Genomic DNA, 27,813 nt, shown 5'->3' with positions numbered 1-27,813 from the left:
CGGGCTGACTGACCTTCCTTTCTTAAAGTAATGATGGCCACTCGTTTTTCTTAACTTAGCTGCTTTTTTCTTGCCATAATACAAATTCTAACAGTCTATTCAGTAGGACTATCAGCTGTGTATCCACCTGACTTCTCCACAACGCAACTGATGGTCCCAACCCCATTTATAAGGCAAGAAATCCCACTTATTAAACCTGACAGGGCACACCTGTGAAGTGAAAACCATTTCAGGTGACTACCTTTGAAGCTCATCAAGAGAATGCCAAGAGTGTGCAAAGCAGTAATCAAAGCAAAAGGTGGCTACTTTGAAGAACCTAGAATATGACATATTTTCAGTTGTTTCACACTTTTTTGTTATGTATATAATTCCACATGTGTTAATTCATAGTTTTGATGCCTTCAGTGTGAATCTACAATTTTCATAGTCATTAAAATAAAGAAAACTCTTTAAATGAGAAGATGTGTCCAAACATTTGGTCTGTACTGTATATATATATATATATATATATATATATATATTTATATATAATTTAAACTTTTTAAATTATTTATTTATTTTCATTTTTTTTTTGCAATTACACATTTTTTTCAAGTACTAAAAAAAATATAAAATATATAAATTTACCTTAGCCTCTATTTCTGGCGGGAATTGAACTCACAATCTTCTACCTTACAGACAAGAACCTTAATCACTAAACTATAGAGCTGTGTTACCAACTACTTTAAAAAATAAATAAATAAATAAGAGACTTCTGCTGCATAAGAATACTTACTGCTAGTAAGTATTCCTATACAGCAGAAGTCTCAAATTTAAATTTTTTAAGTAACTGGAAATGCAGCTTTATAGTGTAGTGGTTAACATTCTTAGCTGTAATGTAGAAGCTTGTGAGTTCAAATCCCACAGGAAACTTTTCAGAAATAGAGGCTAAATTAGATTTAACTACACTGACTCGAGCACACGCGATATTTGGCCGAGCATCATGATGCTCGAGCCAAGCTAGTGTTTGGCCAAGCATGCTCGATCGACACTAATCACATTTTCCAAAATGAACCAAGCCTAGATTGAGCAGAATTTTCACACTCCTCTGACTGAGGCTGATCTATAGATCTAGCCTTGCTGATGGAACCCCATCTTGCCACTGTTGTTGGCTGCCAGCCTCCATCATGCCACTGCCACCATCATGCTACTAATGCAACTTGCTTACTATCACATTCGGTACGACTGTTTCTGCTTCTATCATGCTCATGCCACTGCTGTCACCTGCCTACCATCATGCCACTATTGTCACCTGCCTACCATCATGTTCTGTATAGTTGCTAATGCTGTCTCCATCATGCCACTGCTGCGACATGCCAACCATTATCTTTCATAAGGCTGCTGCTGCCTCTATCATGCTGCTGCCTTTCTGCCAACATGTACTGTACCATATTGCTGGTGCTCCTCGCTGCTAATTTCCTACTGAGACCATTATCACTCCTACTACTATTTAAACTATTACTATTGCCACTACTACCCATAGACAGTCTTGTATGTTCCATGCTATGCTACTCCTGCCGTAATTGCTGCCGCATGCCACTGTATTCATTCCCTTTCCACATCCACACTGCACTGCTGCTGATCCCAAATAGAAGGCAGAATTATTTTGGGTTTGTTCACAAAAATCCACTTTCTCTTCTGACAATTAACACTTGTATATGTCATATAGGCAGGCATTCCGATCCTGTCAAGGCATACTTTTTGGACACTTGGTCCCCAAGACACATTTTTTTAATCCCATAACACTGTGTCAGTTTAATGATCATCTTCCCCTGATAGGAGAAACTTTTTGGAAGCTTTGGAATATAAAAAGCATAATACATGTCCCGGTGTGGTGTATTTTGAAGCACACTGCATGTTAATGCCGTCAAACGTGCATTTACCCATTAGTTATGTATGTCAGTCTCACTCAGACATAATTTACCATTGCTGTCATTATGTTCCTCAGCTTGTGGAGGGGGAGGTAAAAAAAATTGCAAAAAAATAAATGAAAAGAGATAACAAGTTTTCCTTAAAATTCCTAGAATGAGGCTGGGGGGGGGGGGGTATATACCAACTTTCAGGGCAACTGGAGCAACTTTGGTTCGACCTAAATCAATTGGGTCCGAACTGAACTTTTTAAAAAAAATTGGCAAACCAGACCCAAAATAAATCTTGAGTAATTTGCTCATCTCTACTACCGTCCCTAAACAGCCACACATCTACTGCATTGTGTTTTAGGTTCCATGCTGTACTGCTACTATTACCCCTACAAAGCTTCACATATCCTTCCTTGTCCACAAGGTTTCAAATCCACACCCTGCTGCCACAAAATATGTGGATGCTTGATCAGAACAAGATTCTGTTTCTTTTACTACTAATGTATGTATGAATATGGCCAGACATCTGCCCCCTAAAGCATCATTTTTGGATTGCTTGTTTAGGACAAGCCACTTTTTTAAAACATGCTTCTTGTTAACACTGCCAACTATGTGTGTATCCATAGCTATATAAGACATTGCCAATACTGACATTATTTATTATTTATTTAATGTTGGTGTTTTTACATTAAATAGCTTGAAATGGCAGAGAGAGGTAGAGAAGGATAGGAAATAAATAGAGAAGGACAAAAGACAAAATTCTGAGTCCTAGGAGACCTCAGAGTGTCATACACTAGTTTTAAGGCCAATCAAAACACTTTTGATTCCAGTAGAATCAATTCAGTCTCGGATCAAATTGACTGATTTTCTAAAATCGATCCCCAAAATGAATTTAAAGAAATTTGCTTATTTTTCAAAAGCACATTAGTCCACCAGATGTACAGCGGTGCAATGTCCTGATTATTAAATCCCTATATAATGCCCAAGAAACTTGTAGAAACTGCAACAATGGTTTTATCAAGTCCATTGCTCTAATTACTCCTTGAGTATATTAATTATTAAATAAATCATTTATTAAATATGTTAGCTTTTGCTACTGTATATACAGAAAATGGTCTCCATTACCCCTGAGAAATCTTCACTTGTAATATGTGTTGTTTTATATTTATATGTGTGGGGCCAGCATCTCTCCTCAGCACTCCTCAGGGGTCAAGTAAAGCTATTAGTACACTTTATATACAGTTTTGGTCAGTATTTGGGGATTTTTATTTCTTACTTTCTAATAATTGTATGCTATTCTTTTGTTTGGAAAGATAATTGGTGAGTGAAGATCTGGGAATTGCACAACTGTATATTGACTGCACTTAAGTGCTTTTGAGTGTCTTTTATCCTGTATGTTTTCCGTGTACACTTTTTTATATATCTATTTCTTGTATTTATTTTGTAGCTAGCATTATGGTTATCACATTTGGTTCTTATTGTTTCTATAGGATGGATACTTCCCATTTTATTATAATACCCAGCTGTATACAGCTGTATCTATGTTCATAATGACATAATATGTGCACTATAGAATCTGTGTATTAAAATAGTATAATATGTGTACAATATATGTACATACAAGTGTACAACTAACTTGCGTTAAACTTTTTCACAGACACTGAAAATTGCCAGAGATGTCCTGATCATGAATGGCCAAATGAAGGAAAAAACAAATGTGTCGTCAGAGATGATGAGTTTTTCTCCTATGAGACTGATGTTCTTGCTGTAGTCTTTTCCATCATCTCCACATTACTTGCTCTTATAACTTTCTTTCTAATTGGAATATTCTCTTTATTCCAGAAATCTCCCATTGTCAGAGCCAATAACCAGAACCTCAGCTTCATTCTACTGACTTCTCTCATGTTCAGCTTACTCTGTGTGTTTCTATTCATCGGTCGTCCAGTGGATATAACCTGTAGGCTACAACAAATCTGCTTTGGGATCTTCTTCACAGTAGCTGTGTCTTCTGTCCTGGCTAAGACCATCATAGTCTGCATAGCATTCAAGGCCACCAGACCTAGCAGCTCCTGGAGAAAGTGTATGGGAGTTAAGCTTCCTTATTCTTTAGTGTTGGTCTGTTCATCTATTCAGGTCCTCAATGCAGTTATCTGGTTGTCAGTTTCTCCTCCATATCAAGAACTTAACCTGGATTATCCTGGGAAGATCATTCTCCAGTGTAATGAAGGTTCTGTCTTGGCTTTTTACCTCATGTTGGGTTATATGGGGTTTCTGGCGGCTTTCAGTTTCATTCTGGCTTTTATGGTGAGAACTTTACCTGACATCTATAATGAAGCCAAGTTCATCACCTTCAGCATGCTGGTGTTCTGCAGTGTCTGGATCTGTGCCATCCCAGCCTATCTGAGCAGTACAGGAAAGCACATGGTCATTGTAGAGATCTTTGCCATATTGTCCTCAGGAGGTGGAATATTGACCTGCATGTTTTTACCTAAATGTTATAATATCCTGATAAATCGTAAAGTAAGTAGTAAAGGACAATTGTTAGAGAAATGTCCTCAGCATAAAAGAAAAAAAATCATACTTAAGAGTTCAATAACTTTACACATAGCACTATCATAATGTGCCAGCTTTGCAACTAGTTATTTTGTACATTTTGGCCTACTATTACTATATTAGCCCAATATAGCGGTATGGAAAGGCATATTTTGCCTGAAAGTTCCTGATGTTAGAAACAAAACCGTCTTTTATTTGAGTGCCTCTGGAAAAGTACATTGGTTTCCCCCCAAAAAAGTCATATCAGCACATAATGGGGTCCTACGGATGCACTTAGCATATACAGTGGGATGCGAAAGTTTGGGCAACCTTGTTAATCGTCATGATTTTCCTGTATAAATAGTTGGTTGTTACGATAAGAAATGTCAGTTAAATATATCATATAGGAGACACACACAGTGATATTTGAGAAGTGAAATGAAGTTTATTGGATTTACAGAAAGTGTGCTATAATTGTTTAAACAAAATTAGGCAGGTGCATACATTTGGGCACCACAAAAAAGAAATTAAATCAATATTTAGTAGATCCTCCTTTTGCAGAAATTACAGCCTCTAAATGCTTCCTGTAGGTTCCAATGAGAGTCTGGATTCTGGTTGAAGGTATTTTGGACCATTCCTCTTTACAAAACATCTTTAGTTCATTCAGGTTTGATGGCTTCCGAGCATGGACAGCTCTCATTAAGTCACACCACAGATTTTCAATTATATTCAGATCTGGGGACTGAGATGGCCATTCCAGAACATTGTACTTGTTCCTCTGCATAAATGCCTCAGTGGATTTTGAGCCGTGTTTAGGGTCGTTGTCTTGTTGAAAGATCCAGCCCTGGCGCAGCTTCAGCTTTGTCACTGATTCCTGGACATTGGTCTCCAGAATCTGCTGATACTGAGTGGAATCCAAGCGTCCCTCAACTTTGACAAGATTCCCAGTCCCTGCACTGGCCACACAGCCCCACAGAAAGATGGAACCACCGCCATATGTTACTGTAGGTAGCAGGTGTTTTTCTTGGAATGCTGTGTTCTTTTTCCTCCATGCATAACGCCCCTTGTTATGGCAAAATAGCTCAATTTTAGTTTCATCAGTCCACAGCACCTTATTCCAAAATGAAGCTGACTTCTCCAAATGTGCTTAATCCCACCTCAAGCGGCACTATTTGTGCTGTGGGCGAAGAAAAGGCTCCTCTGCATCACTCTCGGATACAGCATCTACTTGTGTAAAGTGTGCTGAATGGTTGAACGATGCACAGTGACTCCATCTGCAGCAAGATGATGTTGTAGTAGGTCTTTGGTGCTGGTCTGTGGGTTGACTCTGACTGTTCCCACCATTCGTCGCTTCTGTCTATCCGAGATTTTTCTTGGTCTGCCACTTCGAGCCTTAACTTGAACTGAGCCTGTGGTCTTCCATTTCCTCAATATGTTCCTAACTGTGGAAACAGACAGCTGAAATCTCTGAGACAGCTTTCTGTATCCTTCCCCTAAACCATGATGGTGAACAATCCTTGTCTTCAGGGCATTTGAGAGGGAAACTTACAATTGACCCCCTTAAATACTCTTTCTCATAATTGGATTCACCTGTGTATGTAGGTCAGGGGTCACTGAGCTTACCAAGACAATTTGAGTTCCAATAATTAGTTCTAAAGGTTTTGGAATCAATAAAATGACAACAACAGTGCCCAAATTTATGCACCTGCCTAATTCTAGCACACTTATAGCACACTTTCTGTAAATCCAATAAACTTCATTTCACTTCTCAGATATCACTGTGTGTGTCTCCTATATGATAGATTTAACTGACATTTTTTATCGTAACAACCAACGATTTATACAGGAAAATAATGACGATTTACAAGGTTGCCCAAACCTTCGCATCCTACTGTATATATGGACAATACAAATATAGTGGAAATGTCGTGAAGTAAGAACAGCTTATCAATGAAGGGTTAGACTATGTAAACCTATAGTGAGCCTACATTCTAGCTGAGGTAACAATGGCAAGAAAATGTTAATCGGTTATTTCAATGGATTTCAATGGCTTTTGTCACAAGATAACATTGTGATATGTGTTCTCGGAGTCAATTTTAGCTTATCAGCACCAGCTTCTAAAGCAAGTGGTCTAATAATCATGTATTCTCTGTGTCCTTACACAATAAAGAGGTCCAAATTCTGTGCCATGAGCACAGGGGCTACACGTCAAGAGAGTCATAAAATGAGTTTCTATAACGGAAAGGTCACCACACACCTTGTCAAGCATCAACTGGATGGGTATAAAGCTTTCTACCAGTGGAAATATCTCCTCTGGAATGATCGATCACATTTAACTATCTGACATTCTGATAAATCCGGCTTTGGCATATTTCAGGAGAACACTATGTACAGGAATGTGTAGTTTCTGCTTTAACCCGTTCCCTACCTGCGCCGTACATGTACGGTGCTGGTGCAATGTGTAAACACGGCGCCCGCTAGCACGTGCAGCGGGTGCCATGGCCGGCAGATCTCTGCTGTTTCAAACAGCAGACACCTGCGGCTAATTACCGTGATAATAATGCCGATTGTGGTAATTAAATGCTTTAGATGCCGTGACCAAGTGAGATCACAGCATCTAAATGCTCAGAAACCAGGAAGCTTGCGCTTTCGGGATTCCTACCATTTGTGAGAGACACGCTTTAGATACCGCTGTCATATTCTGTTATAAATAAAACACCCTTTTTGGGCAAAATACTTAATTTGTGGCCTTGTCTGCATCTGTTAGTGTGAGATACATGCTTTAGATACAGCTGTCAAGTTCTGTTATTAAAAAAACACCCTTTTTGGGCAAAATACTCAATTTGTGGCCTTGTCTGCATCGGCAGCAGCTTGTGGAAGGAGGAGGGGCTGTGTGTGGCTGCAAGCTGCAGAGTGAGGTAGGATGTGCTGCTGGAGTACACAAAATTCATGAGGGGCAGCTTATGGAGCACATATATGAGGGGGCAGGCGGAGCACTCAGGGGCAGTGGGGTTCAAGTGGAGTGGAATCTGGTGCAATTAAGGGGGTTTATCGTACAGATCCGGGTGTATTCTGAGGGCCATGATGTGTGTGTCTGTCTGCCCCTGTGTGTGTCAGTCTGTCTCTCTGTCCCTGTGTGTGCCCCTTTCTGTGTCTAAGGCCTCATGCACACCAGCCGTGTGCATCACAGATGCGGACCATTTCACTTGAATGCTTCTGTGGTGTTTCTGGCCGTGCCTCCGCACTGCAAAAAATATAGAACAAATTGCGGTCCCCAATGCATGGAACGGACGCATAAAAGCCATATGCATGAGGCCTAAGGCATTACTTATACTCCAAAATGCAAACTACAAATTGGCATGGTATTAAAAGCAGGAAGTGCCTAACCCCTATACGCAGTGGTGCATCTATACCGGGGGGGGGGGGGGCAGATTCTGCACCTGTGGTCCGCTGCCAATGGCATACAATGGAGGATGCCTGCAGTGGACCAGAAGTACCACAATGGACATCCTACACAGGATAGCAAATGTGTGGATGTGATAAACAGTAAAAATAAAAACAAAAATAGACAGGTGCACTCTGCGGTCTTACTAACCCTCGTACTGGTGTAAAATTGAGAATTGGCCAACATGTCCTGCTTGGAGGACATGTCTGAGGCCGAGCACCGTGCCAAGGTTTCTCAAGTAGCTCGGGACCTAACACTAAACCTACCTGGGCCGTATGGGCAATACCAGGAGCCAGTGGGCGAATTACAGGAGCGCAAAGTCCGACTCAAAGCAATCTCCCAGTAACCTCCAGCATGTGACCATGCATACAATGGGAGGAGGCAGAGAGCTCTGAGTCCCACCCAAGACTGGCTGATATAGCCCAGGCCTCACATGTGCACCAGAATGCTGCCTGTGGATGGAAATAAAGGCACATTCAAATTCGGAGTTTCTACTCCTCCAAAAAATTCAAAATACAAACTACAAATTGGCGTGGTATTAAAAAGCAGGAAGTGCTCAACCCCATATGCAGTGGTGCATCTATACCGGAGTGGGCAGATACTGCACCTGTGGTCCGGGCTCAGACATCTCCTCCAAGCAGGACATGCTGGCTAATTCTCAATTTACACCAGTACGAGGGTTAGTAAGACCACATCTTTCTGTTTTTGTTATATTTTTATTATTACTTAAGACTCCATCCCACAGTCTAGCCAGGGCCTAATGGGTTACAGTTTAGACCACCTAATGGTTGATAATTCCCTTTTAAACCCCAGTCTATGTCCCCTTAGTACTGGGAATCAGTGGGAGTCATATTAGAAGGTAACAAAAGGTTAGAGCATAACTAAAAGTGGAATTCCCTTTTAATGCCCCCTTAAGGTGGCCACACATTAGATAGAAGTTGGTTGACGATCGCACAGGTGTCTGTCCCCGTGTGTGTGTGTCTGTCCCCGTGTGTGTGTGTCTGTCCCCGTGTGTATCTCTCAGTGTGTGTGTCTCTCCATGTGTGTGTGTCTCTCCGTGTGTGTGTCTTTCCTTGTGCGTGTCTCTCTGTGTGTGTGTGTCTGTCCCCATGTGTGTGTGTCTGTCCCCATATGTGTGTGTCTGTCCCTGTGTGTGTCTCTCTCTATGTGTGTATCTCTCCATGTGTGTGTCCCTCCATGTGTATGTCTTTCCATGTGTGTGTCTCTCCGTGTGTGTGTGTATCTCTCTGTGTGTCTCTCCGTGTGTGTATGTCTCTCCATGTGTGTGTCTTTCCGTGTGTGTGTCTCTCTCTCTCTCTGTGTCTGTCTCTGTGTGTCTCTCTCTGTGAGTGTGTGTCTGTGTGTGTCTGTCACTCCCTGTGTGTGTGTCTCTGTGTGTGTGTCTCTCTCTCTGTGTGTCTGTCCCTGTGTGTGTCACCATCACCATGCCTACAGTGTTCCTATGTTTTGACACATCTGCATCAGGACGTTCTGTGCGGGGCAAGAAGAAGATGGAAGAGGAGGCAACGCCGCCAGTATGGAGTCCGTGGTAGAGGCACAGGGAGGCACACTAAGGATGCAGGTAACACTACCGCATGATCTACACTAGTGTTAGCTGTGGTTTTAGATAGGACTGCAGGTAACACTACCACATCATAAGCCCTAGTGTCATCTGTGGTTTTACATAGGACTGCAGGTAACACTACTACATTTTCTGTACTCAGATAGCCATGACTGTATCATCTGTGCTGTTACATAGGACTGCAGGTGATATCTACTGTATTATCTGTACTCAGAGTTACCACTGTGTAAGGGGGCCCACTGAGACTTTATCGCCCAAAGGCCCACATGAACCTGGAGCCGGCCCTGATCACACCTATTGATAGCACGTTACCAGTCCTTAAAAGGACTTCTGTGGCCCATTAGCTAGCGTTTGGTGTTCCTAAGTTCCTAACCTCCTGTCCCTGCTACAAAATGCAACCTCTCCCTACACTGGCAAAACACATAATGTAAAATGGCTGCCAGATCGTGTTCAGTTATAGGGTTGGGGGTATGTCCATGTGCCGAAATGTCTCAATTGGCTGCCCTGTCCCACCTGATGGATGTGTCATGAAACAAGGTTTGGTGCAATGCAAAAAAATATGGCGTGTGTGAATATCACCATATGTTCCCATGTTCAGCGAAATGCGAATGCGTAAAGTTTGCCGTGAAACGACCGCCGGGCAAACCGCAATGCTATCTCTATTGCCAACCTCCCTACCCAATGACTGGGCCACTATGTTGACTCCTCATGCGATTGCCACCCTTCTTACTCTGTGACTGGGCCACTAGTGTCCCTGTTATGCCTTGCTGACATTACCATTTATTTTACCCTTCTTCTGATCTGTCAGAAAGATTGAAAATGGAAAAACACAACAAATTCTGTCTTTGGAGCATCCATAAGTCCTGTATCACACAGTCCCTATTTTCATCAGGATATGCTTAAGATTTGGAAGCCAAAAGCAGAAGTGGGTACAAAACACAGAAGAAATGCAAACATTCCAAATGACATGTCATCTCTTTTTTGGATCCACTCCTGTTTTTTTTGGGGGGGGGCCTTAGCAATACTGATGGATTACTGACCAAATGCTGGCTGTGTGAGGTGGAGGCTCAAAAGACAGGATCCGTTCTTTTGCCCTTGTTCTTGTGACAAATCAGAAGAAGGGAAAAATAAACAGTGACATCAACACAAACTTACTGCTGACACCCTCTCCACAGTGTCTTGGGGCCACTACTTGTATCAGTGCCAAGTTATGTAGAAATCTATGTGGAATCAGCTGATGGTGTGAAAGGAGTGCACTCTTTCACTCTATTGTAGAATCTTGGGCCTCTGTACAGGAAATGTATACCTGACGCTAACATTGACCTACAAACCGGATTCCCAAAAAGTTGGGACATTAACAAATTGTGAATAAAAACTGAATGCAATGATGTGGAGATGGCAAATGTCAATATTTTATTTGTAATAGAACGTAGATGACAGATCAAACGTTTAATCCGAGTAAATGTATCATTTTAAAGGAAAAATACGTTGATTCAAATTTTCACGGTGTCAACAAATCCCCAAAAAGTTGGGACAAGTAACAATAAGAGGCTGGAAAAAGTAAATTTCAGCATAACGAAGAGCTGGAAGACCAATTAACACAAATTAGGTCAATTGGCAACATGATTGGGTATAAAAAGAGCTTCTCAGAGTGGCAGTGTCTCTCAGAAGCCAAGATGGGTAGAGGATCACCAATTCCCACAATGTTGCGCAGAAAGATAGTGGAGCAATATCAGAAAGGTGTTACCCAGCGAAAAATTGCAAAGACTTTGCATCTATCATCATCAACTGTGCATAACATCATCCGAAGATACAGAGAATCTGGAACAATCTCTGTGCGTAAGGGTCAAGGCCGTAAAACCATACTGGATGCCCGTGATCTCCGGGCCCTTAAACGACACTGCGCCACAAACAGGAATGCTACTGTAAAGGAAATCACAGAATGGGCTCAGGAATACTTCCAGAAACCATTGTCAGTGAACACAATCCACCGTGCCATCCGCCGTTGCCAGCTGAAACTCTACAGTGCAAAGAAGAAGCCATTTCTAAGCAAGATCCACAAGCTCAGGTGTTTTCACTGGGCCAGGGATCATTTAAAATGGAGTGTGGCAAAATGAAAGACTGTTCTGTGGTCAGACGAGTCATGATTCGAAGTTCTTTTTGGAAATCTGGGACGCCATGTCATCCGGACCAAAGAGGACAAGGACAACCCAAGGTGTTATCAACGCTCAGTTCAGAAGTCTGCATCTCTGATGGTATGGGGTTGCATGAGTGCATGTGGCATGGGCAGCTTGCATGTCTGGAAAGGCACCATCAATGCAGAAAGATATATTCAGGTTCTAGAACAACATATGCTCCCATCCAGACGTCATCTCTTTCAAAAACTAGCTGTCAAAAATACAACTGGGTGACCAGTCCACAGAGGTGCATTACCAATGAGGCCAGTTGAGGTCATTGCCTCAGGCAGCACCAGGTAGGGGCAAGAGGGGGGCAGCAGAAGGGCCATGGGCAATGAGTGCTTTCATTGTGGCAAAGGGGTTAGTTTAAGAAATTGTCCCCATGGGGGGCGCCATTTCAGTTTCCGCCTCAGGCAGCAGAAAGGCTAGGTGCACCCCTGCCAGTACCTCACTCCTTCAAAGTTTTCCCTAAAATCTACCCAACTGTATCTCCCTATTCTCTCCCTAAAGTGTTTATCTACAGTAGATTAATGGTTTGAATCTTCGTTGATTTTTATCAAATGCTACCACATACCAACCTTCCAGGTCAGAAGCTGAACACAGAAAGGTATTCTATGGAATTCTCAGCAAAGGCCTTTATGAATTTTGTTCCAGATTGGCTGATCAGACTGTCTGTCCACCTCTGAGCCAATCGGGGAAAGCTCACCCTCTCCACTTCCTCCTTGTGCCATGTGAGCATATCATATTTACTGTAAAAGGGCAATGGTCACTGTTTTTACGTGATTCATCCAAAACAAATGACAAAAGCTTTGGATTTGTTTGGCGCTCAAATTTATGTGAAATTCATGACTAATCTTATTACTTTTTTTCTAGTGTAGAATCAATTTGGCCTCAAAAATTTTTTGTTTTTATTTGCTGATTCTGACAACAAATTTCAAGAAGTCGTCTCACCTCTTAATGTTTCGCTGAGTAACACTGGTGTCATGAATAGGGATGAGAGAACCCGAACTGTATAGTTCGGGTTCGTACCAAATTTTGGGGTATCCGTGACACGGACCCGAACCCGAACAATTTAGTAAAAGTCCGGGTTCGGGATCGGTGTTCGTCGCTTTCTTGGCGCTTTTTGAAAGGCTGCAAAGCAGCCAATCAACAAGCGTCATACTACTTGCCCCAAGAGGCCGTCACAGCCATGCCTACTATTGGCATGGCTGTGATTGGCCAGTGCAGCATGTGACCCAACCTCTATTTAAGCTGGAGTCACGTAGCGCCGCACGTCACTCTGCTCTGATCAGCATAGGGAGAGGTTGCAGCTGCGACGTTAGGGCAAGATTAGGCAGTGATTAACTCCTCCAAAACGCTTAATTCAGTGATAGATCTACAGCTGTGGATCATTGAACTGCTGCTATTCAATTGCTCACTGTTTTTAGGCTGCCCAGAGCGTTTTTCATTCACTTTTTTCTGGGGTGATCGGCGGCCATTATGTGTCTTGTGGTGCGCCAGCACAAGCTGCCACCAAGTACATTTAACCATCAATAGTGTGGTTATTTTTTGACTATATCCTACATCAGGGGCAATCTGTCACCAAGTGCATTTAACCATCAATAGTGTGGTTATTTTTTGGCTATCTACTACATATGGGGCAAGCTGTCACCAAGTGCATTTAACCATCAATAGTGTGGTTGTTTTTTGGCTATATCCTAAATATGGGGCAAGCTGTCACCAAGTGCATTTAACCCTGAATAGTGTGGTTGTTTTTTGGCTATATCCTACATATGGGGCAAGCTGTCACCAAGTGCATTTAACCATCAATAGTGTGGTTATTTTTTGGCTATATCCTACATCAGGGACAAGCTGTCACCAAGTGCATTTAACCATCAATAGTGTGGTTATTTTTTGGCTATATACTACATATGGGGCAAGCTGTCACCAAGTGCATTTAACCATCAATAGTGTGGTTATTTTTTGGCTATATCCTACATCAGGGACAAGCTGTCACCAAGTGCATTTAACCATCAATAGTGTGGTTATTTTTTGGCTATATACTACATATGGGGCAAGCTGTCACCAAGTGCATTTAACCCTCAATAGTGTGGTTGTTTTTTGGCTATATCCTACATATGGGGCAAGCTGTCACCAAGTGCATTTAACCATCAATAGTGTGGTTATTTTTTTGGCTATATCCTACATCAGGGACAAGCTGTCACCAAGTGCATTTAACCATCAATAGTGTGGTCATTTTTTAGCTATATCCTACATATGGGGCAAGCTGTCACCAAGTGCATTTAACCATCAATAGTGTGGTTATTTTTTAGCTATATCCTACATATGGGGCAAGCTGTCACCAAGTGCATTTAACCATCAATAGTGTGGTTATTTTTGGGCTATATACTACATATGGGGCAAGCTGTCACCAAGTGCATTTAACCATCAATAGTGTGGTTATTTTTTGGCTATATCCTACATCAGGGACAAGCTGTCACCAAGTGCATTTAACCATCAATAGTGTGGTTATTTTTTGGCTATATACTACATATGGGGCAAGCTGTCACCAAGTGCATTTAACCATCAATAGTGTGGTTATTTTTTGGCTATATACTACTTATGGGGCAAACTGTCACCAAGTGCATTTAACCCTCAATAGTGTGGTTGCTTTTTGGCTATAACCTACACATGGGACAAGCTGTCACCAAGTGCATTTAACCATCAATAGTGTGGTTATTTTTGGGCTATATACTACATATGGGGAGAGCTGTCACCAAGTGCATTTAACCATCAATAGTGTGGTTATTTTTTGGCTATATCCTACATCAGGGACAAGCTGCCACCAAGTGCATTTAACCATCAATAGTGTGGTTATTTTTTGGCTATACACTACATATGGGGCAAGCTGTCACCAAGTGCATTTAACCCTCAATAGTGTGGTTGTTTTTTGGCTATATCCTACATATGGGGCAAGCTGTCACCAAGTGCATTTAACCATCAATAGTGTGGTTATTTTTTGGCTATATCCTACATCAGGGACAAGCTGTCACCAAGTGCATTTAACCATCAATAGTGTGGTTATTTTTTAGCTATATCCTACATATGGGGCAAGCTGTCACCAAGTGCATTTAACCATCAATAGTGTGGTTATTTTTGGGCTATATCCTACATATGGGGCAAGCTGTCACCAAGTGCATTTAACCATCAATAGTGTGGTTATTTTTTGGCTATATCCTACATCAGGGACAAGCTGTCACCAAGTGCATTTAACCATCAATAGTGTGGTTATTTTTTGGCTATATACTACATATGGGGCAAGCTGTCACCAAGTGCATTTAACCATCAAATTTTGTGGTTATTTTTTGGATATATCCTACATCAGTGACAAGCTGTCACCAAGTGCATTTAACCATCAATAGTGTGGTTATTTTTTGGCTATATCCTACATCAGGGGCTTGGCTGTGTTTGCTATTTTATTTAGGGGTGAAATACAATTAACAAAATAGCAGTACCCTAAATCTGGTGTTTCAGCTGTGGCCAGCCAATTGTAATACAGTCTGCTGTCTGGCAAAGGATATATTTTTGTTCAGGGTTGAAATACAATTCCCAACTTAGCAATTTCCTAAATTAGTGGTTTCTGCTGTATCAGGGCTACGTTAAATCTATCCCTAAAAGGGTATATTAGATTCAAGGTGCAGATAGGGTCATTCTCAATAACTTCACACACACGCTACTGTGCATTTCCAAGTCTAATTCTGTCTGTAAACGTATACCTTTCACCCAGCGCCTAAAAAATAGGCCTCAAATTTACATTCATCTAAATCTGTGTTTATTGCTGTGGCTGGTCAAGTTATTTAGTGTCCGTCAAAGCACAGTTTTTGTTCTGGGTTGAAATACAATTCCCAATTTAGCAATTTCCTAATTTAGTGGTTTCTGCTGTATCAGGCCTACTTTAAATCTATCCCGAAAAGGGTATATAAGATTCAAGGTGCAGATAGGGTCATTCTCAATAACTTCACACACACGCTACTGTGCAATTTCCAAGTCTAATTCTGTCTGTAAACGTATACCTGTCACCCAGCGCCTAAATAATAGGCCTACAATTTATATTCATCTAAATCTGTCATTATTGCTGTAGCTGGTCAAGTTATTTAGTATCCGTCAAAGCACAGTTTTTGTTCTGGGTTGAAATACAATTCCCAATTTTGCAATTCTCTAAATTAGTGGTTTCTGCTGTATCAGGCCTACTTTAAATCTATCCCTAAAAGGATATATAAGATTCAAGGTGCAGATAGGCTCATTCTCAATAACTTCACACACGCTACTGTGCAATTCCAAGTCTAATTCTGTCCGTAAACGTGTACCTGTCATCCAGCGCCTAAATACTAGGCCTCAAATTTATATTCAGCTAAATCTGTCGTTACTGCTGTGCCTGTATTAGTGTAATACGGTACCTAAATAGATAGCCAGATAGTGTTAGGTGTCTGTAAAAAAAGGCCTGAATTTGAATTCAATACATTGGGCCAAATAATATTTTTCTTATTGTGGTGAACGGTAACAATGAGGAAAACATCTAGTAAGGGACGTGGACATGGTCGTCGTGGTGTTAGTGGACCCGCTGGTGCTGGGAAAGGACGTGACCGTTCTGCCTCAGCCACACGTCCAAGTGTACCAACTACCTCAGGTCCCAATTGCCGCCATAATTTACAGCAATATTTAGTGGGGCCCAATGCCGTTCTAAGGATGGTAAGGCCTGAGTAGGTACAGGCATTAGTCAATTGGGTGGCCGACAGTGGATCCAGCACGTTCACATTATCTCCCACCCAGTCTTCTGCAGAAAGCGCACAGAAGGCGCCTGAAAACCAAGCCCATCAGTCTGTCACATCACCCCCATGCATATCAGGGAAACTGTCTGAGCCTCAAGTTATGCAGCAGTCTCTTATGCTGTTTGAAGACTCTGCTGGCAGGGTTTCCCAAGGGCATCCACCTAGCCCTTCCCCAGCGGTGGAAGACATAGAATGCACTGACGCACAACCACTTATGTTTCCTGATGATGAGGACATGGGAATACCACCTCAGCACGTCTCTGATGATGACGAAACACAGGTGCCAACTGTTGCTTCTTTCTGCAGTGTGCAGACTGAACAGGAGGTCAGGGAGGAAGACTAGGTGGGAGACGATGCAGGGGACGATGAGGTCCTAGACCCCACATGGAATGAAGGTCGTACCACTGACTTTCACAGTTTGGAGGAAGAGGCAGTGTTGAGACTAAGCCAACAGCGTAGCAAAAGAGGGAGCAGTGGGCAAAAGCAGAACACCCGCCGCCAAGAGACTCCGCCTGCTACTGACCGCCGCCATCTGGGACCGAGCACCCCAAAGCCAGCTTCAAGAAGTTCCCTGGCATGGCACTTCTTCAAACAATGTGCTGACGACAAGACCCGAGTAGTTTGCACGCTGTGCCATCAGAGCCTGAAGCGAGGCATTAACGTTCTGAACCTTAGCACAACCTGCATGACCAGGCACCTGCAAGCAAAGCATGAACTGCAGTGGAGTAAACACCTTAAAAACAAGGAACTCACTCAGGCTCCCCCTGCTACCTTTCCTGCTGCTGCCGCCTTGGCCTCTTCTGCTGCTGCCGCCGCCTCGGCCTCTTCCTCCGCCTCTAGCGGAATGTTGGCACCTGCCGCCCAGCAAACAGGGGATGTACAACCAACACCACCACGTCCGTCACCAAGCATCTCAACCATGTCACATGGCAGCGTTCAGCTCTCCATCTCACAAACATTTGAGAGAAAGCGTAAATTCCCACCTAGCCACCCTCGATCCCTGGCCCTGAATGCCAGCATTTCTAAACTACTGGCCTATGAAATGCTGTCATTCAGGCTGGTGGACACAGACAGCTTCAAACAGCTCATGTCGCTTGCTGTCCCACAGTATGTTGTTCCCAGCCGCCACTACTTCTCTAAGAGAGCCGTGCCTTCCCTGCACAACCAAGTATCCGATAAAATCAAGTTTGCACTGCGCAACGCCATCTGTGGCAAGGTCCACCTAACCACAGATACGTGGACCAATAAGCAAGGCCAGGGACGCTATATCTCCCTAACTGCACACTGGGTAAATGTAGTGGCGGCTGGGCCCCAGGCAGAGAGCTGTTTGGCGCACGTCCTTCCGCCGCCAAGGATCGCAGGGCAACATTCTTTGCCTCCTGTTGCCTCCTCCTCCTACTCGGCTTCCTCCTCCTCTTCTTCCACCTGCTCATCCAGTCAGCCACACACCTTCACCACCAACTTAAGCACAGCCCGGGGTAAACGTCAGCAGGCCATTATAAAACTCATATGTTCGGGGGACAGGCCCCACACCGCATAGGAGTTGTGGCGTGGTATAGAGCAACAGACCGATGAGTTGCTGCCGGTGAGCCTCAAGCCCGGCCTAATGGTGTGCGATAATGGGCGAAATCTCGTTGCAGCTCTGGGACTAGCTGGTTTGACGCACATCCCTTGCCTGGCACATGTGCTGAATTTGGTGGTGCAGAAGTTCATTCACAACTACCCCGACATGTCAGAGCTGCTGCATAACGTGCGGGCCGTCTGTTCGCGCTTCTGGTGTTCACATCCTGCCTCTGCTCGCCTGTCTGCGCTACAGTGTAACTTCGGCCTTCCCGCTCACCGCCTCATATGCGACGTGCCCACCAGGTGGAACTCCACCTTGCACATGCTGGACAGACTGTGCGAGCAGCAGCAGGCCATAATGGAGTTTCAGCTGCAGCACGCAGGGGTCAGTCGCACTGCGGAAAAGCACCACTTCACCACCAATGACTGGGCCTCCATGCGAGACCTGTGTGCCCTGTTGCGCTGTTTCGAGTACTCCACCAACATAACCAGTGGCGATGACTCCGTTATCAGCGTTACAATATCACTTCTATGTCTCCTTGAGAAAACAATTAGGGCGATGATGGAAGAGAAGGTGGCCCAGGAGGAGGAGGAGGAGGAGATAGAGGGGTCAATTTTAGCACTTTTAGGCCAGTCTCTTCGAAGTGACTCAGAGAAAGGTTTTTTGCAACAGCAGAGGCCAGGTACAAATGTGGCCAGCTAGGGCCCACTACTGGAGGACGAGGATGAGGAGGAGGTGGAGGAGGATGAGGATGAAGCATGTTCACAGCGGGGTGGCACCCAACGCAGCTCGGGCCCATCACTGGTGCGTATCTGGGGGGAAACGCAGGATGATGACGATACGCCTCCCACAGAGGACAGCTTGTCCTTACGTCTGGGCAGCCTGGCACACATGAGCGACTACATGCTGCAGTGCCTGCGCAACGACAGCAGAGTTTCCCACATTTTAACGTGTGCGGACTACTAGGTTGCCACCCTGCTGGATCTACGGTACAAAGACAATGTGCCCACCTTACTTCCTGCACTGGAGCGTGATAGGAAGATGCGCGAGTACAAGCGCACATTGGTAGACTCGCTACTGAGAGCATTCCCAAATGTCACAGGGGAACAAGTGGAAGCCCAAGGCGAAGGCAGAGGAGGAGCAAGAGGTCGCCAACGCAGCTGTGTCACGGCCAGCTCCTCTGAGGGCAGGGTTAGCATGGCAGAGATGTGGAAAAGTTTTGTCAACACGCCACAGCTAACTGCACCACCACCTGATACGGAACGTGTTAGCAGGAGGCAACATTTCACTAACATGGTGGAACAGTACGTGTGCACACCCCTCCACGTACTGACTGATGGTTCGGCCCCATTCAACTTCTGGGTCTCCAAATTGTCCACGTGGCCAGAGCTAGTTTTTTATGCCTTGGAGGTGCTGGCCTGCCCGGTGGCCAGCGTTTTGTCTGAACGTGTATTCAGCACGGCAGGGGGCGTCATTACAGACAAACGCAGCCGACTGTCTACAGCCAATGTGGACAAGCTGACGTTCATAAAAATGAACCAGGCATGGATCCCACAGGACCTGTCTATCCATTGTGCAGATTAGACATTAACTAACTCCCCTTAACCATATATTATTGTACTCCAGGGCACTTCCTCATTCAATCCTATTTTTATGTTACCATTATAATGCGGGGCAACCCAAAGTTGAATGAACCTCTCCTTTGTCTGTATGCCGGGGCCTAAAAATATCTGACAGTGGCCTGTTCCAGTGTTGGGTGACGTGAAGCATGATTCTCTGCTATGACATGAAGCCTGAATCTCTGCTATGGGACCTCTCTCCTCTGTCTGGGTGCCGGGGCCTAAATATATGACAATGGACTGTTCCAGTGTTGGCTGACGTGAAGCCTGATTCTCTGCTATGACATGAAGACTGATTCTCTGCTGACATGAAGCCTGAATCTTTGTTATAGGACCTCTCTCCTCTGTCTGGGTGCCGGGGCCAAAATATATGACAATGGACTGTTCCAGTTTTGGCTGACGTGAAGCCTGATTCTCTGCTATGACATGAAGACTTATTCTCTGCTGACATGAAGCCTCAATCTCTGTTATGGGACATCTCTCCTCTGTCTGGGTTCCGGGGCCTAAATATAAGACAATGGACTGTTCCAGTTTTGGGTGACGTGAGGCATGATTCTCTGCTATGACATGAAGCCTGAATCTCTGTTATGGGACCTCTCTCCTCTGTCTGGGTGCCGGGGCCTAAATATCTTACAATAGACTGTTCCAGTTTTGGGTGACGTGAAGCATGATTCTCTGGTGACATGAAGCCTGAATCTCTGTTATGGGACCTTTCTCCTCTGACCGGGTGCCTTGGCCTAAATAGATGACAATGGACTGTTCCAGTTTTGGCTGACGTGAAGCCTGATTCTCTGCTATGACATGAAGACAGATTCTCTGCTGATATGAAGCCTGAATCTCTGTTATGGGACCTCTCTCCTGCGTGCCGGGGTCTAAATATCTGACAGTGGCCTGTTCCAGTTGTGGGTGACATGAAGCCAGATTCTCTGCTATGGGACCTCTCTCCAATTGATATAGGTTAATTTGTATTTATTTTATTTTTATTTTTATTCATTTCCCTATCCACATTTTTTTGCAGGTGATGTAACTACATTTTGCTGCCATTTGCAGCCCTCTAGCCCTTTTCTGGGCTGTTTTACAGCCTTTTTAGTGCCGAAAAGTTCGTGTCCGGGACGAAGTTCGGGTCGGGTTCGGATCCCGAACCCGAACATTTCCGGGAAGTTTGGCCGAACTTCTCGAACCCGAACATCCAGGTGTTCGCTCAACTCTAGTTATAAGTTAACCGCCTAACGCAGGATTGCGTTCTGCGGGCGGTCAATCTGTTCATCCTTGACGCGCCGATGCGTCATCTCACGAGACGCGAGATTTCCTGTGAACACGCGCACACAGGAGCGCGCATTCACAGGATCGGTAAGGTAAACGAGTGGATCTACAGCCTGCCAGTGGCGATCATTCACTGGCAGGCTGTAGATGCAATTTTTTTAACCCCTGTCAGATATTTAGGCCCTGGCACCCAGACAGAGGAGAGAGGTCCCATAACAGAGAATCTGGCTTCATGTCAGCAGAGAATCAGTCTTCATGTCATAGCAGAGAATCAGGCTTCACGTCACCCACCACTGGAACAGTCCATTGTCATATATTTAGGCCCCGACACCCAGGCAGAGGAGAGAGGTCCCATAACAGAGAATCTGGCTTCATGTCAGCAGAGAATCAGTCTTCATGTCATAGCAGAGAATCATGCTTCACGTCACCCACCACTTGAACAGTCCATTGTCAGATATTTAGGCGCCGGCACCCAGGCAGAGGAGAGAGTTCCCATAACAGAGAATCTGGCTTCATGTCAGCAGAGAATCAGTCTTCATGTCATAGCAGAGAATCAGGCTTCACGTCACCCACCACTGTAACAGTCCATTGTCAGATATTTAGTCCCAGGCACCAAGGTAGAGGAGAGAGGTCCCATAACCGAGATTCAGGCTTCATGTCAGCAGAGAATCAGTCTTCGTGTCATAGCAGAGAATCATGCTTCACGTCACCCACCACTTTAACAGTCCATTGTCAGATATTTAGGCCCTGGTACCCAGGCAGAGGAGAGAGGTCCCATATAAGAGAATCTGGCTTCATGTCAGCAGAGAATCAGTCTGCATGTCATAGCAGAGAATCAGGCTTCACGTCAGCCACCACTGCAACAGTCCATTGTCATAAATTTAGGCCCAGCACCCAGGCAGAGGAGAGAGGTCCCGTAACAGACAATCTGGCTTCATGTCAGCAGAGAATCAGTCTGCATGTCATAGCAGAAAATCAGGCTTCACGTCAGCCACCACTGCAACAGTCCATTGTCATATATTTAGGCCCAGCACCCAGGCAGAGGAGATAGGTCCCATAACAGAGACTCTGGCTTCATGTCAGCAGAGAATCAGGCTTCATGTCAGCAGAGAATCAGTCTTCATGTCATAGCAGAGAATCAGGCTTCATGTCACCCACCACTGGAACAGTCCATTGTCAGATATTTAGGACCCATGACCTAACCCTTCAGATGAACACGGTCAAAAAAATAAAATAAAAACGGTGCAAAAAAAGTTATTTTTTTTGTCACCTTATATCACAAAAATTATAATAGCAAGCAGTCAAAAAGTCATATGCCCCCCAAAACAGTGCCAATAAAACCGTGCTCTTATCGCACAAAAAATGATCCCCTACCTAAGATAATCAGCTAAAAACAAAAAAAACGACTCTTAGGCCCCTCTCACACAGGCGTTGCGGGAAAAGGTGCGGGTGCGTTTGGTACCCAAAGCCGAACTTCTTCACAGAAGTTCGGGCTTGGGATCGGTGTTCTGTAGATTGTATTATTTTCCCTTAAAACAAGGTTATAAGTGAAAATGATAGCATTCTGAATACAGAATGCATAGTACAATAACGCTGGAGGGGTTAAAAAAATAAATACAAAATTTAACTCACTTTAATCCACTTGATTGCCCAGCCCGGCTTCTCTTCTGTCTTCTTCTTTGCTGTGTGCAGGAAAAGGACCTGTGGTGACGTCACTTCCGGTCATCACATCGTCCGTCACATAATCTTTTACCATGGTAATGGATCATGTGATGACCGAAGCAACATCACCACAGGTCCTTTTCCTGCACACAGCAAAGAAAAAGACAGAGGAGAAGTCGGGCAGCGCGATCAAGTGGATTAAGGTGAGTTAATTTTTTGAATATTTTTTTAACCCCTCCAGCGCTATTGTACTATGCATTCTGTATTCAGAATGCTATTATTTTCCCTTATAACCATGTTATAAGGGAAAATAATAATGATCGGCTCTCCATACCGATCGTCTCCTAGCAACCGTGCTTGAAAATTTCACCGCATCCGCACTTGCTTACGGATGCTTGTAATTTTCACGCAACCCCATTCATTTCTATGAGGCCTGCGTTACGTGAAAAACGCACAGAGGAGCATGCTGAGATTTTCACACAACGCAAAAGTGATGCGTGAAAATCACCGCTCATGTGCACAGCCCCATAAAAATCAATGGGTCAGGATTTAGTGCGGGTGCAATGCGTTCATCTCACGCATTGCATCCGCGTGGAATACTGGCCCGTGTGAAAGGGCCTTAGACTATGGAGATACTAAAATTATTATTTTTTGTTTATAAAAAGATAATATAGTATAAAACATAATACAATTTTAAAAAGTAGACAAATTAGGTATCACCGCGTCCGTAAGAATCTGCTCTATAACAAATACCCCATGACCTAACCCCTCAGATGAACACGGTCAAAAAAATAAAATAAAAACGGTGCCAAAACAGCAATTTTTTAAAAATGTTTCCATTTTAATCTGTTTTTTCCTTAACCAAAACAAGGGTTAACAGCCAAACAAAACTTAATATTTATTACCCTGATTCTGCAGTTTACAGAAACTCCCCATATGTGGTTGTAAACTGCTGTATGACCAAACGGCAGGGCGCAGAAGGCCGTATGGTTTCTGGAAGGCAGATTTTGATGGCCTTTTTGTTTTTGGAACCATGTCCCATTTGAAGCCCCCCTGATGCACCCCTATAGTAGAAACTCCATAGAAGCGACCCCATCTAAGAAACTACACCCCTCAAGGTATTCAAAACTGATTTTACAAACTTTATTAACCCTTTAGGTGTTCCTCAACAGTTTATGGCAAATGGAGATGAAATTTCAGAATTTCAAAAATGTAATATAGATAAACCAAAAATCATATGTACCCTAAAAATAGTCCCAACAAAACAGCCACCTTATCCCATAGTTTCCAAAATGGGGTCACTTTTATGGAGTTTCTACTCTAGGGGTGCATCAGGGGGGCTTCAAATGTGACATGGTATAAATAAACGAGTCCAGCTAAATCTGCCTTCCAAAAACCATACGGCGCACCTTTCCCTCTACGCCCAACTGTGTGCCCGTACAGTAGTTTACGGCCACATATGGGATGTTTCTGCAAACTACAGAATCGGGGCAATAAATGTAGCATTTTGTTTGGCTGTTAACACTTGCTTTGTTGCTGGAAAAAATTGATTAGAATTGAAAATTTGCCAAAAAATTGAAATTCTCAAATTTCATATCCATTTGCCAATAAGTCTTGTGCAACAACTAAAGGGTTAACAAAGTTTGTAAAATCAGTTTTGAATACCTTGAGGGGTTGTTTCATTATGTAAGCCTCACAAAGTGACTTCAGACCTGAACTGGTCCTGAAAAAGTGGGTTTTAGAAATTTTCAGAAAAATTTCTAGATTTGCTTCTAAACTTCTAAGCCTTCTAACGTCCCCAAAAACTAAAATTTATTTCCAAAAATGATCCAAACATGAAGTAGACATATGGAAAATGTAAAGTAATAACTATTTTTGGAGGTATTACTATGTATTATAGAAATAGAGAAATTGAAACTTGGAAATATGGTATTTTTTCAAAAATTTGGGTACATTTTTTATTTTATTTTTTGGTATTTTTATTGGGTATTTTTCCAGTTGCAAAGCAAGGGTTAACAGCAAAACAAAACTCAATATTTATAGCCCTGATTCTGTAGTTTACAGAAACACCCGATATGTGGTCATAAACTGCTGTACAGGCACACGGCATTGCGCAGAAGGAAAGGAAAGCCATATGGTTTTTGGAAGGCAGATTTCACTTGGATAATTTTAAGCTTCTGTGTCACATTTGAAGCTTCCTGATGCACCCCTAGAGTAGAAACTCCCAAAAAGTTACACCATTTTGGAAACTACAGGATAAGGTGGCAGTTTTGTTGGTACTGTTTTAGGGTACATATGATTTTTGGTTGCTCTATATTACACTTATTGTGAGGCAAAGTAACACAAAATAGCTGTTTTGGCACCATTTTTATTTTTTGTTATTTATAACATTCATCTGACAGGTTAGATCATGTGGTATTTTTATAGAGCAGGTTGTCACAGACACGACAATGCCAAATATGACAACTATTTTTTGGTTGTTTGTTTCAGTTTTACAAAACAAAGCATTGATCTCCACATTCTGAAAGTCGTAGTTTTATTTATTTTTTGGGCGACTGTCTTGTGTAGAGGCTAATTTTTTTTCAGGATGAAATGACAGTTTGATTGGTACTATTATAGGGTGCATATGACTTTTTGATCGCTTGCTATTACACTTTTTGTGATGTAAGGTGACAAAATTGGCTTTTTGTACACCTTTTTTATTTTAATTTTTTACGGTATTCACCTTAGGGGTTAGATCATGTGATATTTTTATAGAGCAGGTTATTACGGACGTGGCAATACCTAATATGTCCACTTTTTTATTTATGTAAGATTTACACAATGTTTATATTTTTGAAACAATAAAAATCATGTTTTAGTGTCTTCATAGTCTGAGAGCCATAGTTTTTTTCAGTTTTTGGGCGATTATCTTAGATAGGGTACCATTTTTGTGGGATGAAATGGTGGTTTGATTGGTACTATTTTGGGGTGCGTATGACTTTTTGATCGCTTGCTATTACACTTTTTGTGATGTAAGTTGACAAAAAATAGCTTTTTTACGCTGTTTTTATTTTTTATTTTTTTAGGTCATGAGATATTTCTATAGAGAAAGTTATTACAGATGTGGCGATACCTAATCTGTCAACTTTTTTATTTATGTAAGATTTACACAATGTTTTCATTCTTGAAACAATGAAAAACATGTTTTAGTGTCTTCATAGTCTGAGAGCCATAGTTTTTTTCAGTTTTTGGACGATTGTCTTAGGTAGGGGGTGACGGTTAGATTGGTACTATTTTAGCAGGCATACACCTTTTTGATCGCTTGGTGTTGTACTTTTAGTGATATAAGGTGACAAAAAAAATGGTTTCATTTAGCACAGTTTTTATTTTTTACGGTGTTCATCTGAGGGGTTAAGTCATGTGATATGTTTATGGAGCCGGTCGATATGAACATGGTGATACCTAATATGTCAACTTTTCTTTTTTCCCTATTTTTGACCCAAATTATTTTTTACTTTATTTGTGGAAAATGACTTTTTTGTTTTTTTTGGGTTGAAACTACATTTTTGGGAGGGGAAAACTTTATTTTTTCAACTTTTTTTCACTTTATTTTCTTGTCCCACTTATTACTCATACAGCTTCCTGTCTGTGAGATCCAGGGGGCTGGATCTCACAGGCTCTCCACCGGAAGGCAGCCCCGATGCCTAAGGAAGGCATTGTACTGCCTTCCATGCATCGGGTCCCCATCACAGCAGCACGGGGACCAGATGGCAGCGCCGATCCCTGCCCGACATCACATGTGCCTCGGTCAGTGCTGACCTCGGCACATGAAGGGATAATGTGCCGGCGTCGGTGATTTCACCAATGTCGGCGCATGCAGCAGGGGTCCTGCTATCAGTGACTGCCGGACCCCTGCCACTGATCAGGCGGGCGCAGCTCCTGCACCCGCCCGATCCCCATGAAGTACATGTACGTCATGGGTCTTTAAGTCCCGAAAAGAAATGACGTACATGTATTTGTCTTGCACTGCTGAACATAAGTATTTGAACAACTGAGAAAATCAGTGTCAGTATTTGGTACAGAAGCCTTTGTTTGCAATTACAGAGGTCAAAAATTTCCAGTAGTTCTTGACCAGGTTTGCACACACTGCAGCAGGGATTTTGGCCCACTCCTCCACACAGATCTCCTCTAGATCTGTCAGGTTTTGGCGCTGTCGCTAAGCAACACGGAATTTCAGCTCACTCCAAAGAAGTTTTTATTGGATTTAGGTCTGGAGACTGGCTAGGCCACTCCAGAACCTTGATATGCTTCTTATGGAGCCACTCCTTCATTATCCTGGCGTGTGCTTTGTATAGTTGTCATGTTGGAAGACCCAGCCACGACCCATCTTCAATGCTCTGACTGAGGGAAGGAGGTTGTTGCTCAAAATCTCACAATAAATGTCCCAATTCATCCTCTCCTTAATACAGTGCAGTCATCCTGTCCCCTTAGCAGTAAAGCACCCCCAAAGCATGATGTTACCACCCCCATGCTTCACAGTAGGGATGGTGTTCTTGGGATGCAACTCATCCTTCTTTTTCCTCCAAACAGGACGAGTGAAATTTAGACCAAAAAGTTTTACTTTAGTCTCATCTGACCACATTAAATTCTCCCATACCTCCTCTGGATCATCCAGATTGTCATTGGCAAACTACAGACGGGTCTGGACAATTGGTGACTTGAGCAGGGCAACCTTCTGTGCAATGCATGATTTGAAACCATAACGGTGTAGTGTTCTACCGACTGTGGTCCCAGCTCTCTTCATGCCATTGACCAGCTCCTAGGCTGATTCCTCACCTCTTTTATGATCAGTGATACCCCACGAGGTGAGATCTTGCATGGAGTCCCAGTCTGAGGGAGACTGACAGTCGTCTTTAGCCTCTTCTATTTTCTAACAATTGCTCCAACAGTTGATCTATTTTGACCAAGCTGCTTGGCAATTGCCCCGTAGCCCTTTCCAGCCTTGTGGAGGTCCACAATTTAGTCTCTGGTGTCTTTTGACAGCTCTTTGGTCTTGCCCATGGTAGTAGTTGGTGTCTGACTGACTGTGGGGTGGACAGGGGTCTTTAAAGAGCTCAGACGGGTGCTACTAAGTTAGATCAATGAGTGGAGCAGAGATGGACTTTTTAAAGGCACAGTAACAGGTCTTTGAGAGCCAGAATTCTTCCTATTTCTCAGGTGTTCAAACACTTATGTTCAGCAGTGTCACACAAATACATTATATAAAAACCATACAATGTGA

General features: G+C 43.2%; 1 protein-coding gene across 1 annotated transcript in view; it reads left to right on the top strand.

Annotated features, from left to right (window-relative positions):
* The window catches only part of LOC122923333 (vomeronasal type-2 receptor 26-like), a 78,712-nt gene extending 51,581 nt beyond the window's left edge, over positions 1 to 27,131 (top strand). Inside the window, exons 3-4 of the mRNA XM_044274149.1 lie at positions 3,741 to 4,418; positions 27,123 to 27,131. Coding sequence (XP_044130084.1) covers positions 3,741 to 4,418; positions 27,123 to 27,131 — 687 coding nt within the window. The remainder of the gene's footprint in view (positions 1 to 3,740; positions 4,419 to 27,122) is intronic.
* The last annotated feature ends 682 nt before the right edge of the window (positions 27,132 to 27,813 follow it).

This window comes from Bufo gargarizans, chromosome 1, assembly GCF_014858855.1.
Source record: "Bufo gargarizans isolate SCDJY-AF-19 chromosome 1, ASM1485885v1, whole genome shotgun sequence".
NCBI classification, from domain to species: Eukaryota; Metazoa; Chordata; class Amphibia; order Anura; family Bufonidae; genus Bufo; species Bufo gargarizans.
The sequence above is the reverse complement of the archived record's forward strand: the minus strand, read 5'-3'. Positions and strand labels throughout refer to the sequence as shown.